This window comes from Neovison vison, chromosome 6 (assembly GCF_020171115.1).
Source record: "Neovison vison isolate M4711 chromosome 6, ASM_NN_V1, whole genome shotgun sequence".
Classification (NCBI taxonomy): domain Eukaryota; kingdom Metazoa; phylum Chordata; class Mammalia; order Carnivora; family Mustelidae; genus Neogale; species Neogale vison.
In genome coordinates this window covers 38,720,579-38,738,712 of record NC_058096.1, presented here as the reverse complement: position 1 = coordinate 38,738,712, position 18,134 = coordinate 38,720,579, and the positions used below count along the sequence as shown (strand labels likewise).

The window sequence follows — 18,134 nt, the reverse complement described above, 5'->3', positions numbered from 1 at the left end:
ATAGTACATCATTAGTTTCTGATGTAGTGTTCAATGACTCATCAGTTGTGTATAACACACAGTGCTCATCACATCACGTGCCCTCCTTAATGCCCATCACCCAGTTACTCCATCCCCTGACCCACTTCCCCACCAGCAACCCTCAGTTTTCCCAGAATCAAGAGACTCTTGTGGTTTGTCTCCCTCTCTGATTTCTTCACATTCAATTCCCCCCCCATCATCTTCTATGCTATTTCTTATATACCACATATGGTTTCAGTCATACATAGAACTTCTAGGATTTCTATTGATGTTATTAATCCTTCTATACACATTGTCCATTTTGTGCACTGCTTAACTGCATAAGGCACCATTTACATATGGATTGCTAAATAAATATATCTTTGGGTATCATTTCTTTTCCACATATGAGATGAAACCTAAAGGTCTTGATTCTGGTGACAAAAAAGAGTGAATATCAGTTTCCCTAATTCTGCTCTGAAGTCAGGATACCAGTATACAGAAGTCAGGGCAGTATACACAGGCACACATATATATGAGTATATGTGGATATGTGTGTTTATGTATATACATATGTATGTACATATATATTATTTTACTAAAGTTTATTCTGTTGAAAAGAGAGGGAGAGAGATACAAAGAGATATAAGAAAGGGACAAAGAAATATTATAATCCTTAAAGAAATATTTATTGATTGTTTACTATTTAGAAGGCATTGTTCTAAGAGCTAAAGATACAGAGATGAATGGGAGTCATAAGGTCTCTGCTTTCAAGAAAGTCATAATCTACTGGATGGATATAGAATACATTCACATGTATAGATACATACATATAGTATATATAAACATAAATGCATACATGTATATGTATATATACTCATGTACAAAATAAAAAATACCAATATACAACTAAAATACCAAATAATGATAAATGACTTGCAGAGAATTAAAATTTAAGTGATGCATGATTGGGGCCATTTTAGATTGGAGTGGACAAAAATGATCTCTTTCAGAAGATTCATTTAATCAAGATCTGAAAGATAAGAAGTCATTCTTGTACATATCCATATTCATGCTTCCTGGACAAGAATTCAGGACAAACTTCCGAGAGAGAGAATGAGCTTGATGTCTTAGAGGAGTTAAAAGAGGACCAGGGAAACATAATGATCAGGGAGAGAGTGATGAGATGTCTCTTATGCAAGTAGTGGCATATTATGCAGGGTTTAGCAAATGAAGCTGAAAGGATTTGGGTTTTACACTAAGTGTGATGAAAAGCCTTTAGGAAAATTTAAATAGGGGAAAGATATGAGGGAATATGTATTTTAAACATTAATACATTATAGCTATGTGGGAAAGAAATCATAGACATGGATGTCTCTCTAGTCTAGGCTAGAGAGAATAATGGAGAGAAGTGGACATACTGAACACATGGTTTGGGAATAGTGTCAACAGGACTTGCTGATGAGTTGGAGATAAAGATAAAGAGGGGTTAAGGATAGTTCTTGGATTCTGGATTAAGTACATGATATGCTGTTACAATGTTAGTAAAAACTACATTGTAAGAAGCTACAAAGCAGGTTTTATGAAAGATCTGTATCTTCTAGTTGGGTGTGCCATTATTTCTGAAAACAAATGCCCAATTCCCCACGGACTTGAATATTGCTTCAATTCTCTAACGAATGAGTCGACTAATGCTGATAAACTTGAGCAGCAGAGCTCTGTACATCTTTGTAAAGCTACAACCTAACCTTATTTCCACATAAAAATCTAGAAAGACTGAGTATCATGGATTCTTCCATTTACTTTACTGCAACTAATAGAAGAGATTATGTATAAATAGCACAAGAAAAGATGTTTGAATTGCTAAAAATTGTTGGGTGGCAGACTCTTCTCCTTTCAGGCAGGAATGAGGGCTTTCCCCATGGATGGTTTTGCCGGTGCTCCATGGAGATACCACACAAACATTTACTTCACAGTGGCAGAGCAGTACCTTTGAATGAATTTTTTACTCTGAAAGGTAAAACCTTAATTCATCCAATTTGTGCTCATCTTAAAACAAAGAGATGGGATTAAAACTCAACTCTGTATTCAGTATGCTGCCCATATGCAACTTTTTAAATGTTTTATAATGAAACAGTGCTCTTGACTCCACTATTTGATCCCATTCCCCTTCTCTCTGCAGAGTTCAACAGCACATTCATCCAGTCAGAGGTATGCCTTTCCCACAGGCATCACAGCTCTCCCTGCTTTATTCATGTGCAGAAATGATGTGTTTTATCTCGGCGATTAAAGAAGATACAGTTTTAAGAATCGTCCAACTAGTTTACTGTCTGCAAAGTCTCAACCAGAGATGAGAGCAGCAACCATAGGGCTCTTCCATTAGCACACTGTTTGTTGCTCCATATGGGTGTCTTTTCTCTCCTTTTCTTCCTTCACTGTGTATTTTCCCATCTACACTTCTAAAGAAAGCTTTTCCAAAGGAAAAATGCTCATTATGAGTACATAGAATTAATTTACCAACTGGTTGGTCTGTTTCCGTGTGAGGGAACAGATTTTAGCTGAATCTCTTTTTAATGTTTACTAGGCTGTGCATCTGTCCATAATCCAGTCTTCTCTTTCTCACTGCCCACCCACCCATATGAGCTCAAAAATTCACTCTTTTGGTTCCACAGTGATCTGCATCACCTGGCTAGCACTACAACTAAGATGGGGGGAAAAAAAGTCATGTAGCCTCTCATTGTTTCTAAATGTTTCATTGCAACATAAATGTAATAGTAAATTTCGATGTTACTGCCAACTTTTTAGTCTAGCTAGGACTAGACTAAAGTATTCACTAGGAAGCACTGAAGTGCATTTTTTCATGTGATGAGTGTCTTCAGCAGTTTTCAAATCACTGATAATCATGACATGAATATGTAAAACAAATACTGCAAGACTAGAAATACATGTATTATAATTGTGTTTGCTTAGTTCTATGGTAAGATAACTTTAAAAACAAGTTCCACATATTAGTTTATGAGATTCCAAATCTGTTTCATAATTATTACCCCATTCACCTGTATATGCGCTAATTATTTTGTCAAATTTAGAACCAGGTACTAATAACCCTGAAGCAACAGAATTTATATCCTATACCCAAGTGAAATATTTAAAGGATATGATAGATGATTTGGAAATGTTTGCTAAGGTGAAAGTCCACCCTCCATGACTCCGTTTGCATTTCTCCCACAGTAAGCAAATCAAGTAAAAGGGAAAATCAGCACTGAAGATTAAAAGATAAAATATCTTCACAGATTAAATATAATCTGTGAAAAAGATATATATCTAAATGTGCAACAAAGCTAGGTACTTTGCTTGATGCGGAAATCTGCAACATCTTGTGTGTATGCCTATCTCTGAGTACTTTTGATATTTATTATTTACAATAAAAGTAGAAGAAAATGAAGATAGTAGTTGTATCGACTTTTAAAAGCTGAAAAAGCATATGCAATCGCTTGATACCTTTCACCAGACTAACACACACAGACATTTCTAGCAGTAATATTCCCACTTACTATTAAAATCTAAAATACTATTTTAATGATGGTTCTTATTAACTAACAATAAAATGTGATGGATCCTATATAGTGTGTGTGTGAATGTGAGTGTATGTGTATTACTTCTGAGATAAATTATCCTGGAAACATAAAAAAAGCTATCATGTTTTTCAGCAGTATTCATTGCAGTAGATACATGATCAAATAAATAAAACAAACCATAACTGTCAAGTGATATCTTAGAGATATCAAGTCAGTGACTGTCACTAATGTAAAGAAGCTTTTTATTATTTTTTACTTTCTACTGTAATAATACTGGTTATGGAGAGTTTTACTTCTTTTATGTGGTCATTAAGGTAAAATTTGCTCAAAAAGCAAAATATGTACACATAAAAGTAAAGATATGATAGGGAATATAGTGGGTAATTTTACTTAAAACAAGAATAGTAAGATTATGATGTAATGAATTGTTACAAAAGTTATTCACACAAATAGAAAAATAATGAAGCAAAGGAATTTTAGAACAGTGGCAAAATAATTTTAAATCTCATATAAGGGTTATTATGTTAATAGGAAGAATATGTTTGAAGAGAGGTGGGAAATGTCACACAAACCTTTCTCAAAGAGTGCATCTCTATTCTGTTATGACTGTCTGAAACAACCCTGAGTCGGGTTCTGAGTGGAGTGGATTCTCCACTGAAACTCTCATCTGACTCCCTGGAACTCTATCCCACGATCTGGGCCTGCCATGTGTAGTGCCACTACTGGTGGAAAAAGAAATACACTATTCACTTTTTTCTACTTGTATTATTATATATCTTCCCAAATCCCAGGGAGGGTTTGGAGGATGCAGATGATACTAAGGAGTCCCAGCTTCTCTGTTTCACTTCCATTTGTATTTTGAGGAGTGGTTACAAATTTCTCTTGCATGAGTATGAAGGCAGGTAAAAGGTATTGGCAGTGCAGAGAAAGAAGAAATTTAAGATTTGGAAGAAATCTGATTTGTGTTTCTCACTGTCATATTCTTTCTCCAGATTTCCCAGGTGCTGTATGTTTCTGACACTTTCAAAAGAACATGTATTTTGCAACAGTTGATGAGAAATAAATATTAGAACTTGAGTTGCTTCTATCCACAAAATAAGATTAGCTTCAGGTCATCTGTAATTCTCTGCAGCTATTCCTTATGTGATAAAAAGGCATCCTCCATATTCCCTATACTGGAAGATATGTTTCTAGGAAGTCTTGTTTGAGGAGAAGATATTTAACCTAAACCCTCTGAACTTGATATTGTATTAGAGAAACAAGAGTAATTATATCTTTTATCCGATACTCTCTATGTAACGAATCTGCCATACTATTGAAATTTTAAGATATCCTCTGTTGCCTAGTTGGCAAGAACTTAAAATTGTCTCATTCTTTAATAGATATAACTTAATTTATGCTTTGAGTACCATTCAGGGAAGACTCTGGGCACTAAGCTGTATGCAACTCTTGTGTAAGGTTTTCATCAGAGATTGAGTGGATTGAGATTTCCTTTGGTATCTTAAGGCTACTAGTAATATAATAATAATAATTTGATTTATTGCATATGTATGCACCTGGCACTGTGCTGGCTACTTCCATTTATGATGTACACCATTAGCCTTTGAACAATTCAGAAGTGCTGTGTTACTGGTTTTTTTTTGTGTTTTTTTTTTTTAAATTATAGACACTTGGACCATACTCTCAAAGACTTCAAACAGCTACATGATTGTGTGTCCATTCTTCTCTAGTTCTTTTATTTTGGTATTATAACTACTTGAATGCTTATCATCCATGTTAAATTCTAAACTTAAGTTCTATTCACCTTTGCTTCTATAGTGCTTTAGTATTCAGTAGTTAAATGCTAAATATTTATTTGGTGAATGAATGGTTTTTTTTCTCTTGATCTGAGTTCTCCAAATAGTAAAACAGCAATGGACTAGTATACTTAAATGCCATTGACATGGAAATAATCAGCCCTTCTAAAAAAATAAATAGTATGATAGCAATAAAATATGAGAATGACTTCAATATTTTTATACAGAAGCAAAAAAAAGTGGGGGGGGACAAACCATGAAAGACTCTTAACTCTAGGAAATAAACTGAAGGTTTCTGGAGGGGAGGTGGCTTGAGGGATGGAGTAAATGGGTCATGGGCATTAAGGAGGGCACGTGATATGATAAGCACCAGATGTTAGATGTAACTGATGAATAACCGAACTCTACATCTGAAAATAATGACGTACTATATGATGGCTAATTGAATTTAAATTAAAAAAAAAAAAGACTATTCTGACACTAATTAATAGTATATATAACTAAGGCTACCAATTCAACACATAAATTTTTCCACTGCTGAACTTATTAATGAAAAATGCTACTTTATTTTCTGATGAAAGCCTGCAAAGTACAAATCATTCATAAGTATAATATTTTATCCTACAAGTATTTGTATGTTAAATTTTGTTAGACCTTTCACTGATGGTGAATTTTAGACTGGCAGTTTCAAATTACCATCTGTAGTTCTAAAGCTGAAATTTGTAAAGGTGTAATTAGGAGGGGGGAGAAAACTCTCCAGTGTCCACAACACAAAATGTCAGTGCTGTTAACAATTAAATGTGATAACATTTAAATAATGTACTTCCACTGACACCCAAAGAATAAAATCTAACCATTAGGATGGCATCTAGATAGCAGATGATTTCACAGGAAAGTGCTCAGACCTCCATCAAGTTAAGAATCAATAGAACATGGGAAACTGTGGTAGAGTCAAAGACACAGTCTCAGCTCATGAAAGGCCCTTCTGTGCTGGAGCTATATTAAATTATCACAGCTAATGTAAAATCAACCTTGGTGTAAAAGATAAAAGGGTAAAGTTCTCACAAATGATCACTTATCACTCCATTCCGAAATGCATACAGCATTCATTATAGATCGAAATGCCACTCAAATTTCATCATTTAGTAGGGTTTTGAAACAGCCAAACCATTAACAGAGGAGAGTAGCTTTTTATATTTATACAACCAGTGACTAATGAAACATTATACCCTGTGTGCAAAGGGGAAAAAAACCTTTATTTTGTAATGAACCCAATTGGAGCTCTTTTTAAACACAGAGTAATATGGTTTCACTGTTTCATCGAGCCTCTCATTACTTGTGTCAATAATCCTAGGTAAACTACTGTTGAACTTCACAGCATTTATCTAGCAGCATGAATAACATTAATCTATGGGGTGCTTTTGGTGAATTGTAGTTCAAAAAGCAAAGCCAAAAATGACTTCTTACAAAGTGGTTAGAGAAGTATTTATTAGAAATATGTCAACTGCCAAATACCTAAAGGTAGCTTGGCTATTTAGGAAATCATGCTGTTGGCTAGCTTGCAAACACTGGGAAAACATATGCATTTGCTCCACTTGAATTATGTTAAAAAAAAAAAAAAAAGGATGACATACTTTTTATCTAAACTGTATTATTTTTTTCTATCACTTCCCTTCTAACTCTTGGTATTTTTGTGTCCTATTGCTTTCGACACAATGTGACATGCTATACAAAATGCCCCTAGGTTCCCTACAACTGTCAGTGAGAAGCACTCAGAAAGTGCAGAGTGAATCAGACTTCACTTCTATGACTGCGTGAGCTACACACACAGGTCAGCATGAACTGAAAGCTACTCCTGGATCCTGCTCCAAGGATCTAAGTTATTTTCTTGACACGCCCAGGACTTGTTAGACTCTCTCTGGCAGGAAGCCTGGCAGGGAGTGTCTACAGGGCTTTAACACATTTAGTTCCAATTTATGAATTTAATTGGATTAGGCTGATCTTTCTAGAAAGTTGCAATCTGCACAATTCATAGGATGCTAGAAATTAATCTCTCAGCTCTATCTTCAAAGAATTTATATGTGGTCAGTCTATGTACTACAAGTCCTCGTTGGCCTTTACCAGCAAAGAGGTATTAAGAATTGAAAGACTGCATACACTAAAGTAATTTAAGAATATGAAAGTTGTATATTGATTTAATATAGTCTCTTTCTCCAATTTGTCCTGTACCACAACAAAATAAATACCTGGGGAAAAAACATAAATGGTATTAATTTTTTCCCTAAAATAAAATCTCTTTACAAAGAATTAGACTCTACCCCCCCACACCAAATTCTGTTTTAGAAAGGTACAGAACTAATTCATGCTCTCCTAGTATTTTTAATTAGATTCATGGGAAAGATCTCAAATAAATATCCTCTATTCATATTTTTAAGATACACTGGCTTTATTACAGTATCATGTTTTATACAGTGTTCATTTGATATACTGTTATATTGTATTAGCACAATACTAGTCTTAGAAAAGATTTTCATAGTGAGATATGAGGAAAACCTTACATTCTCTGATGTTTCTTTCTCTTGGAAATTCAAAATGTAACCTGGCATAGTTAATAAACTCTGAGAAGTCTTGCAATAAAGAAACTTGACTAATTTTTTATTACATTATTTATTGATCTCATAAAAGTTATCTCTATCTAACAATATAATAAAGCTATATCATGAGCAACAATTGTGGCTTTTGGAGGTTTGGAAAACCAGGGACTGTCTCAGTCTTAGGTACTGTTATTTCTTTTTGCCATTTTGTTATATTTACTCACACTGTGAGATTAGTGCAGTGAAGAAAAAATGTCTGTGACTGTTTCAAATCATTGTTCATAAGAAATTAATGCAATTACATATTGTACACCTCTGTCTTTGCTGCATCTCATTAATGTGCTATCTCATTCCTTGTGAAACCAGCTATAGTGATAATAAAGTATATTTTTACGATTTACAACCAAAACTAACTTAAATATAGATTTCATGATTATGATTTATAACTAAAAGTGTTTATTTGTAAAATTCAAAGAAAACCATTATTATTTACTAGCCGCGACCAAAACGTATATAATTGCAATAAAGAAAACCTTTTACAAAAATACTTTTTATTTTTAGCGTATGTTGTAAATTTATTAGTTTGACTTGGAACATATTGTGAATCTTTTATGATAAGTCCTTCTGAAAGAAAATGAAAACCCATTTAAAATCGTGTTTATTATTCTAAAGACTGTGATAAATTTAAAGTTTTTCAGGTCATTCATTTCTTTCATATATACTGATATCAAAAAAGTACTCACCGTGTACAATGAGAACATACTCTGCACTGCTTTGGCCGATGGTGTTCGTGGCTTCACATCGGTATGTACCATTATCCGTTTTGTTCAGGAAAAGAATGTTTAACTCCCTACCACTCACAACCATTCGGTCAGGATCTGGCAATTCTCCACCATCCTTTGTCCACAAAACAGGTTCTGGCCTATTGGATTTAAATATGCACATAGATATGAAAATGAGAAATTTTTCATATTATGTGAAGTAGATAAATCAAGCAATTTACAAATATTTAACACTCATTTTGTGCATATCCATATGCTAACTTCTATAAGGTACCAAACGACCACCATGCTCTCACTCAGGAGATTTGGAGATACGGCAAATGCAATTTAATTCTATTCTGTTAAACTAAGCAGGCATGTATTAACGAACTAATTTGCTGAGTCATTAGAGCAATCCTGTAGCCTCAATCCTGATGTGAATTCTCATACTTGCTATTTCTGGAGGATGGCTTTGGGGCTTTGGAGCAGCCTTTTCCAGAAGTACTTGGAATTACACCTTTACACTTGAGGCTACTACCACTGTGACAGTTTTGCTTGAAACCATCTGCTTTTCTCACTCCCTACCAGTTTTTCCTTGAAGGTCTCTCTTTTAGTCTCCTAGTTGTAGCAATACAATTGACAACTAACACTGTGGTGTAAAATGGAATGGTTTGATAAATGTATATATTGCAAATGTATATATTGTATATCATAATTGCTTTAGTTAACACCGATCACCTCACATAGTTATATTTTCTCTTGTGATGAAACTTTAAACATCTACTTTCTTAGCAACATTCAAATAAACAATACAACATTGTTAATTATAGTCAGCATGCTGTACATTACATCCCCAGAAATTATTTATTTTATAACTGGAAATCTGTACTACATTCATCCACTTCTCCCACTACTCTATCCCCTGTTTCTAGACACTTTCACTTGACGTTACATGGGAAGTCTTAGAGCAATTAAACAGGAAAAAAAATAATAAAGTGCTTGTACAACTGAGTAGCAAAAAATGATCCAACTAAAAAAATTACAGATGAATTGAATAAATATTCTTCCAAAGAAGACATTCAAGCGGCTAACAATTATAGAAAAAATGTTCAACATCACTCATCATTGAATAAATGCAAATCAAAACCATAATGCAATATTAGCTCATATCTGTTAGAATGCTTATCATTAAAAAGTCTAGAAATAACAAGTGTTAGGGAAGACATGGAGAAAAGGGTATACTTCCACACTGTGGGTGGAAATATAAATTGGTGTAGCCATTTTGGAAAATAGTATGAAGTTTCCTCAGAAAATTAAAAATACAACTACCGCTTTATCCAGTAATTCCATTTTTGGGTAAATATCCAAAGGAAACAAAATCACTATTTCAAAAAGATATCCACATCCCATGTTCACTGCAGCATTGTTTATAAAAGCTAACACATGCAAAGAACCCATGTCCATCAATGGATGAAAAGATAAAGAAAATATATTCTAAGTATAATGCAATATTATTCAGCCATTGAAAAAAGGAAAACCTGCTATATGAGACAACATGGGTGGAACTTGAGGGCATTAGGCTAAGTGAAATAATGAGACAGAGAAAGACAAATTAAGTATGATCATACTTATAAATGGAACCTAAAGAAAAGTTTTATGGACTTATGGAAACTGGTAGTTCTCTTTTAATTAAATTCTTGCAAAGAATTCTCATCACAAAACCTGTTTGCAGGGAGGAAAGGATAAATGAACCATGGACATCTGTCTTCCAATATTTTACATACTTTTGTAATTATAAATTTTAGGAATAGTTAATAATACCTACTGCCGTGGGTTGATATGGTAATTACCCTAGATGTGTTACTAATATCTTCTATATTTCTCACGAGGATACTTCCGATATCATTTTAAAAAATTTAATGCATGTGGGGCGCCTGGGTGGCTCAGTGGGTTAAAGCCTCTGCCTTCGGCTCGGGTCATGATCCCGGGGTCCTGGGATCGAGCCCCGCGTCGGGCTCTCTGCTCCGCGGGGAGCCTGCTTCCCCTCCTTCTCTATCTGCCTGCCTCTCTGCCTACTTGTGATCTCTGTCTGTCAAAATAAATAAATAAATAAATAAAATTTAATGCATGTAAGAATGTTGATGATCAGAGATGTATCCAAACATTGGTCTGACTCTGTAGTTAATGCTTTGTCTACTACCTCTTGCTTACTAACATGATAAATATTTTCCAATTTTTTATGTCAAATTTTCTATTTTAACATAATTTTATCATGTTAGAAATTATTTTTGAAATAGGTTTAATTATTTCTTGACTTTTGGGGGAAACATTTCACTTCCATTTTGCTATTGTAAAGACAATGAGAACATATATCTTGATTAATGAACTATGACATCTTTTCTAATTCAGAGAATATGTTTTTCTGAAAAAATTCTGAAGTGGCAAAAGCTGTGAACCAAATAATAAAAAATACAGGAAATAGTATCAAAACAAGCAGATCAGCAATGTGATGAAAGAATCATTTAGTTTAAGTAGTGAGACATTTGGGAGTGAACAAAGAGAAGACAACTAGGACTGTATCCATGAAAATTCTCAAAGGGCATTTTATGCAGAAAAAAAGAAACAAAGAAATTAGTTATCTAAAACTATTAGAAAATAAAATAATTTATATCATCCAATTACATAGACAACTCACTCTCATGGTATATTTAATAAAATATAAACCATTAATATTTCTCAACTTGCATCATGCACCCCACATTAGCTAGCTGCTCTTTGAATTTACTAATTCTTATGTTAAAACTGAGAGCCTAGATAATCTTGAACCCTGTACATCCTTAATATCCTTTGAAGAGACAAAACTATGACTTTCTGCATATAACTGAAATATTACAAGGTATGCCCTTTCTACAAAGCCACATAAGGCCAATATTAAAATAACAGTTATATTAAGGATAACTTGAATTTTAAAAGATTCATCCTTAAGATACTACTCAACAGATGTATTTCATTAAGAGGCAATACTTTCTTAATGTATAAGTAAAAATTTTTAAACATACACAGATATAACTGGATATCTCTCTCTATGCATTTTCATACACTCAAAATTATACCCCTCCAAATCCAAACTATCGTAACTTCTCTCTGCTTGTGTTCATAAGATTTCAGTCACATCTTTCAGTATATGGCCCTGTAATCATATAAGTAAATTTAGATATGCATTTTTTAGTTGTATAAGCAGAAATAAAGTTCAAGATCTAGATAAATTATTTAAGCTACCAGCCTGTATTTAAAAAGAATGTTTTCTGAAAAATAATTCTCTCTACTAGGAAATAATGAAAAAATAACTGCAGAAATGGTTCAGAGGAGATTATAGAAATATAAGCTACTACTGACACTGAATATTACAGGGTCCTTGATCCTACTCTGTATGGTAAATCTTCAAGGTGGCAAAAAAAATTAGCGCCATAAGACGCAATTTTAATGAAATGGAGGTTAGAGTTTATACATCGATTAAAAATATCCTACACATATTCCAATTAGTACTTAAAATGTTCAAGCTTCTTAATATCACCATAAAAATATTAAGTGGTTTAGCAAGTCTTGATACAATTTGTGTTTCATCTTAATAAAGAGGGCCCCTAGGCTTTCTCTAATTGGAACCCAGAAATGATTGAGTTTCTTGCTGCAAATGAATAACAATCTTCCCTGCTGTTCAGACAACCAAAGGAGATCATTTAAAAAGTGGTTCCAGTCTATAGTTTCTATGTGATAAGGCTGAAAAAGAGTAGGAGCTAGATACCAGGAGAAACAGGACACTGACACAGCATCAGGCATGAGATAATGCTATATAACTCCATAGTGAGAACATTAATATGGTCAATCCAGTTTCCCCTTTAAAAGCCCAGATAATTAGAATTTGGAAATCTTCCGTATGAGATAACATTTGATTTATGTTTCTGTCTACCAAATCTATAGGGCTAAAAAAACTTTTTTTTTTTTTTCCTTATGCACCTAATGACATTTTGCGGCTATTTCTTCATAGGATAATGGAAAACAACAACAACAAATAAAAAAAAAAAAAAAAGTGAACGAAGAAACCAAACATGTGCGTATATTTATTCTCTTATATTCTAAGGTCTTGGTGGAATTGTTTTACCTTAACAGATTTTGAGAAAAATTTTTATTAACCTCATATTTTGTTTTCTCTGTATCTAATGAGAAATTCTCTGATATTTTTAATAACTCCTTATTTATAAATTAGTGTTAGAAGGAATTGCCACAACTCCCTTGGGTTAGCAGGCTATTTAATATCTTGAGCTGGATACAAACCTGATTTCACATTTCCACTGAAACTCTTTGGTCTTTGGGGCACTTATTCTGAAAAGCTATACCATTAAGAACAGTCCCTCTAATTCTTCCAACTGTATATGGGATCCTTACTCCCTAGATATTGATGCCAATGGAATCTTGCTTTGCCTTCTTATATCTCATGCTCTTTAGACTCATGCTCGAGAAGAAGAATAAAGAATAAGCAGTTCAGTTACAGAAAAATAAGCGTCATAATGCAAATCTCCTAAAAAAGAGGTCTGGTGTCCTTGCAGAAGTAAACACGAGTAAAAGATCTTCCATACTGTGGAATGGAAGCACTCTCCAGTATCTTCCTTTTCCCAAATGGCTATATACCCTTGGAGTTCTACAGTGCCTTTTTCTTCACAAGCACAGTACATGTTGGGCTCTAACATTAAGATTAGTTTTATGAAAATGAAACTCACTTTTCCTAAATGAAAGAAAAATAATAAGTTGCTGTAGTAGCATTCAAGTAAACACCTTGTTTTGGCTCAAAGAAAAGAGAAAGAAAGTTGCAAATGCACATATCTTACATTTCTTTCATTCAAGACAAAGCAGGAACTTATAGTTAATGACTTGATGTCTCATGCACTTATCAGTGTATGGCACATGAAGATGATTACTACCTTTATTTCAGTTTAAAAATTCCCAGGTGATAGATGTGATTGAAGATTTAATAGTAGGGAGATTTTTAAGCCCAATCCTTCTCTATTTCCTGTGATGGTTTCACTCTACAGTGGAAGAAGGTGGTAGAAGCTATATAAACATCTTGATCCATTTTTCTGCTTGAAGCAAAATTATACTGAAGAAATTATACTGAAGAGTCTATGTATAAAATTGTGTTCATGCAATCACATTTTTAGAAAAGCAGAGGGAAAGAAATTAAGTTCAAATTGACAAGTGAGTTTGACATTCAGTTCAATTAAAAAATTTTAAGTTTATTGGGTGCTGGGAAGAAGGATTCTGAGGGATTCTAGCCTCAACCATTCTTCATTGGGTGGATTGAAATTGCATCCATAAGCCACAGCCCAGATATTGCCAACCAAGTGAGGTAGAAGGAAAAAAGAGAAGAGGAAGAAAAAAACACAAAAAATAGAAGCTGGTATTGTTTGCTCCTTTTCTTAAAATCTCAAATATAAATACAAAGCAAGTTCAAGGTGTAGCCTTTCTTAAATTAATGCAACCAACTTAAAATATAATTTTGTAAGGAGTATCTATTGGAAGAAAGTGATGTGGCTGCTACACAGGAAAATATAAAGAGATTACGTGTGGAGCTACTTATTACATTGACCACTTTAAATATAAAAATACACAAAAGGTTATTTTGCTATTGAGGATCAAATGAGAGGTTTCTGAAAACAGTTGTGTAAATAATAGTCTACACATATTTCAAATCAAATTCTTAATTATTGTAAAATGTTGATCTAGGACCTTGGAGAATTCATCAAGCTGAGCTTTTTCCTCAAATCTGACTGTTGTACAACTTAATTGTGATAAAATTTTCTTTCCTTTTATTTGCAATATGGATTTCATGCATTATTTGGAAGCAATTTTTAAAACATCAAGTAACTTTTACTATTATCCAAATTAACTTTGACTATTTTCCTTATTATAGCTGAAGTTCATTTTAAAACATGATCAATGAAACAGTTATGTGTCTGTTGTTATAGATACAGTTCTGCTCAAAGGAAAACAAAAAAATTGAGAAATATTTATAGTAGTCCTCAATGAGTTTCAATAAGTTTAATTAGCAGAAAATGTTCTACTCTTACACTTGTAATCTTAAGAGAGTTGAAAGCTCAATGAAGATTTTTGTTATTGTTTAAGTATGCCTATGTACTCTTGACTAGGTACTTCATAAGTTTACACAACTATCTAAAGCTATCAATAAACAAATGTGTATAACTTTTTGAACCAGAAATTATGAGGGGTATGAGGAAAATAAACATCTTCTCTCTGTGACATTACATTTTTGTAGTTTATATAAAATATAAAATATATGTCATCAACCGTAACACTTGCAGGACATGGTAAGTGGCAGAATTGAGTTATAAAACATAAAAATTCACCATACTTATATTAGGGACATTAGAACAGGCTTTATGAAAGCTATCGCTCTTGATTGATATCTTTAATTATGGCAAGATTCTGAGTGGTAGAAATGGACAATGCCAACTCAAGAGAAGTTAGGACCCTAGCTAGGATGCTTGCCCTCACGAAGCCATATTATTGAAAAGATGAATTTAAATACAGCGAGGACCAAGAAAAGAGAACAGTGTCAATAATAGGTGATATCGTGATTAACTAAGATAACAAATTATGAAAGGGCAAAGTTAATGACTTGTGGTAGGATAACTGAGTTGGGAATAATAAAATCAAAAGTCAGGAAATAAGTTCTAACAGGACCAGATATGCTCATAAAGAACTTAGTCCAAGAAAGTTTATAAGAAAAACGTGAAGATGAAAAGTATTATTTTAATGTTAGAACAGAAGACTGATGATGTCATTTATATGGTAGAGAGAATAAAATGTGATGGAGAACATTCTGGTCATAAAGACAACCATGAACAAAAGCAAAGAAATGGAAAGTTTTGGGTTACGAACATGAGGAAACAGAAAAAAAAAAAAAAAAAGTACATTTTTTAGCCTGGAACTCAAACCTGGCCTTGGGTTCCAGGCTAAAATATCTGGACAGTTAGGAAAAACAAATATACTTTGCTAAGTCTTTTAAGAAGTGAGTATTACTGTTCACAATATCTTTTAAGTATAGCAATGTGAAATATCTGTAAAAAGAAGTTTCAATAAAGAGACCATCTACAGTGTTCTTAAGAGAGAAAGTCAGGTCTTACATAAAGTTGGAGTAATGCAGGGAAGCAGAGAAAAAAGGAAGATAATAGAATAGCAGTTGGGAAAGTCAATACAATTTTTGGAGCCAGAAAATATATGGTGTTCATGAAGAGAGAGAGAGGGGCCGTTCTCATTATGCCATCCAGTTTATATAATAAGAAAAATCTCAGTCTTAAATAAGAAAAAAGAACAATGCGAAACCAACATACCACCAACCAGCCAACCAAATAAACAAACAAATGTAAAAACAAAAATTTTAAAAATTGAGATATAGCGGATAAGGAAAGTGGATGATTTTACTTTGGAGCATGCTAGTTCAAGAGCTAGGAGAAGATCAAGAAATATATGTTTATTCGGCAATAAGGAAATGAGAAATCAGAAGTCAGGCCTGAGGACAGAACTGGACTCTTTTAGAGAGATTGTGGAGTCAAGCAAATGCCCAAGCTCCAAAAGGAACACAAAAGGATAGATTACTGGATATTGTGGAATATTTTCATTTAAGGGATGAGAAAAGAGAGAGAATGAAGCCCAAAAGGTCTGAGAGAATGCAAAAGAGAATAATGTGATATGAACAAGAAAGAATTTCTTCAAAAATGTATTGACTTAAACATTTACATTTCTAACCCATCCAATATCTTGACCTCTCAGATATCAAGGGGATTCCCTCATATTTGGTAATTATTTTGTTGGTCCTCCCTCAGTCATGATCACATACCAAACTTTGCCGTCATCATTACCTCATTATTATAAAACTGGAAAAATTTCAATTTTTTTCAATCATAACCTCCCATCTTCTCTGTACACTGTTCTAGTAGGCATCAAAATCCTAACTAATAAACCCATCACTTCCTTTTATTCTTCAATTCCCCTCTACCTTTAGTTCTCTCTTTAATAAGACTTTTTATTTTATTTTATTATTTTATTTTATTTTATTTATTTGATAGAAAGAAAGAGAGAGTGAGTGAGATGGAGAGGGACAGAGAATCTGAAGCAGACTTCATGCTGAGCACAGAGCCTGATGCAGGGCTCAGTCCCACAACTGCAGAATCATGAACTGAGTCAACCCAAGAGGTAGATGCTTAACCAACTGAGGTACCCAGGCACCCCTCTTTAACCAGTCTTAAATGCAATCAAAAATTTTTTTTTCTTTTTCCCACCATTGTGCTTGTCTGGTTAATTCCCAGCCCTGAGGAACACAACCTTTCTGTCTTCTCTTTATCAGAACATCAAAACAAGGTGAAGAAAAAAAAAATGAGAGGGTAAATGTTTTATTTGCTTACACACTGTTCTTGAAGTCATTATGCAAGAATAAGCATGAAGAGCAATGAGAAAAAAATAATTATTTTATTTTTTGAGAAAAACAATTTTAAAGCCAAAGTAAATATAATTACTATATCTTTGAATATTTCATGTATCTAAAAAGTTTGAAGTTTATTTCTCTGATCTGTGGAAATATGTCTCACGTAGCATTATAAAATTTATTTAGAATATATGATTATATCTACACATTTCTGCCTTCTAGAACTCTTCAACATAATATTGAAAACATGTATTTTTATAAAATTTATATGTTGATACAGCTAATATTAGCATTTGTTAAGTTGGCTCTGCCCTAACATTTTAAATATTTAGGGCTAAAACAGTACAGTAAGTAAAAAGAAAAAAAGGAAGGAGGGGCTTGAGGAAATTACCCAGATGAAGGAATTATTAAATAATTTCTCTTTTAAATACATAATTTCTCCATGTATTTATAGCCTGTTGCAGTTATTCGTCCTGACTCATCTAATAAGTATGTTTGTGCATTTTGTGTGAGAAAGAAAAAGAGTAGAATGGTTCCTTAGCCTCTTTTCCTCACTAGCCCCCATGACCTTTTGTGTTTAGTGGTTTCAGGACATGCTCTTCAATCATGTGTTTTATCATAGCAATTTTTAGAGGTTAGCTTTTGCTCAGTGTAGGTATGGTATTTCCCATACCTGCACAGTTTTTTTTTTTTTTTTTCATGTAAAAAACTACGTGTAGTTTGAGAATCTCAATGATTCGTATTTAAAGGCTTGACGGTGAAAGCCCCAAACTCAAATATCACCGTAAGTACTTCTGTCTGAAAGGGTCAAAGGTGTTAAGGTGGTAATAAATGAAGTCAGTTTGAAGTGGAAAATTCAAGCCTACTTATTCCATTAAATTTTAAGTTGACACTCTGATTTTGAATCT

General features: G+C 33.4%; 1 protein-coding gene across 3 annotated transcripts in view; it reads right to left on the bottom strand.

The window, feature by feature from the left end:
* CADM2 (cell adhesion molecule 2) overlaps positions 1–18,134 on the bottom strand; it is a 1,078,599-nt gene that overhangs the window by 88,387 nt on the left and 972,078 nt on the right. For all 3 annotated transcript variants that reach the window (XM_044251154.1, XM_044251156.1, XM_044251155.1), the window contains one exon: positions 8,712–8,890. In XM_044251154.1, the coding sequence (XP_044107089.1) occupies positions 8,712–8,890 (179 nt within the window). The remainder of the gene's footprint in view (positions 1–8,711; positions 8,891–18,134) is intronic.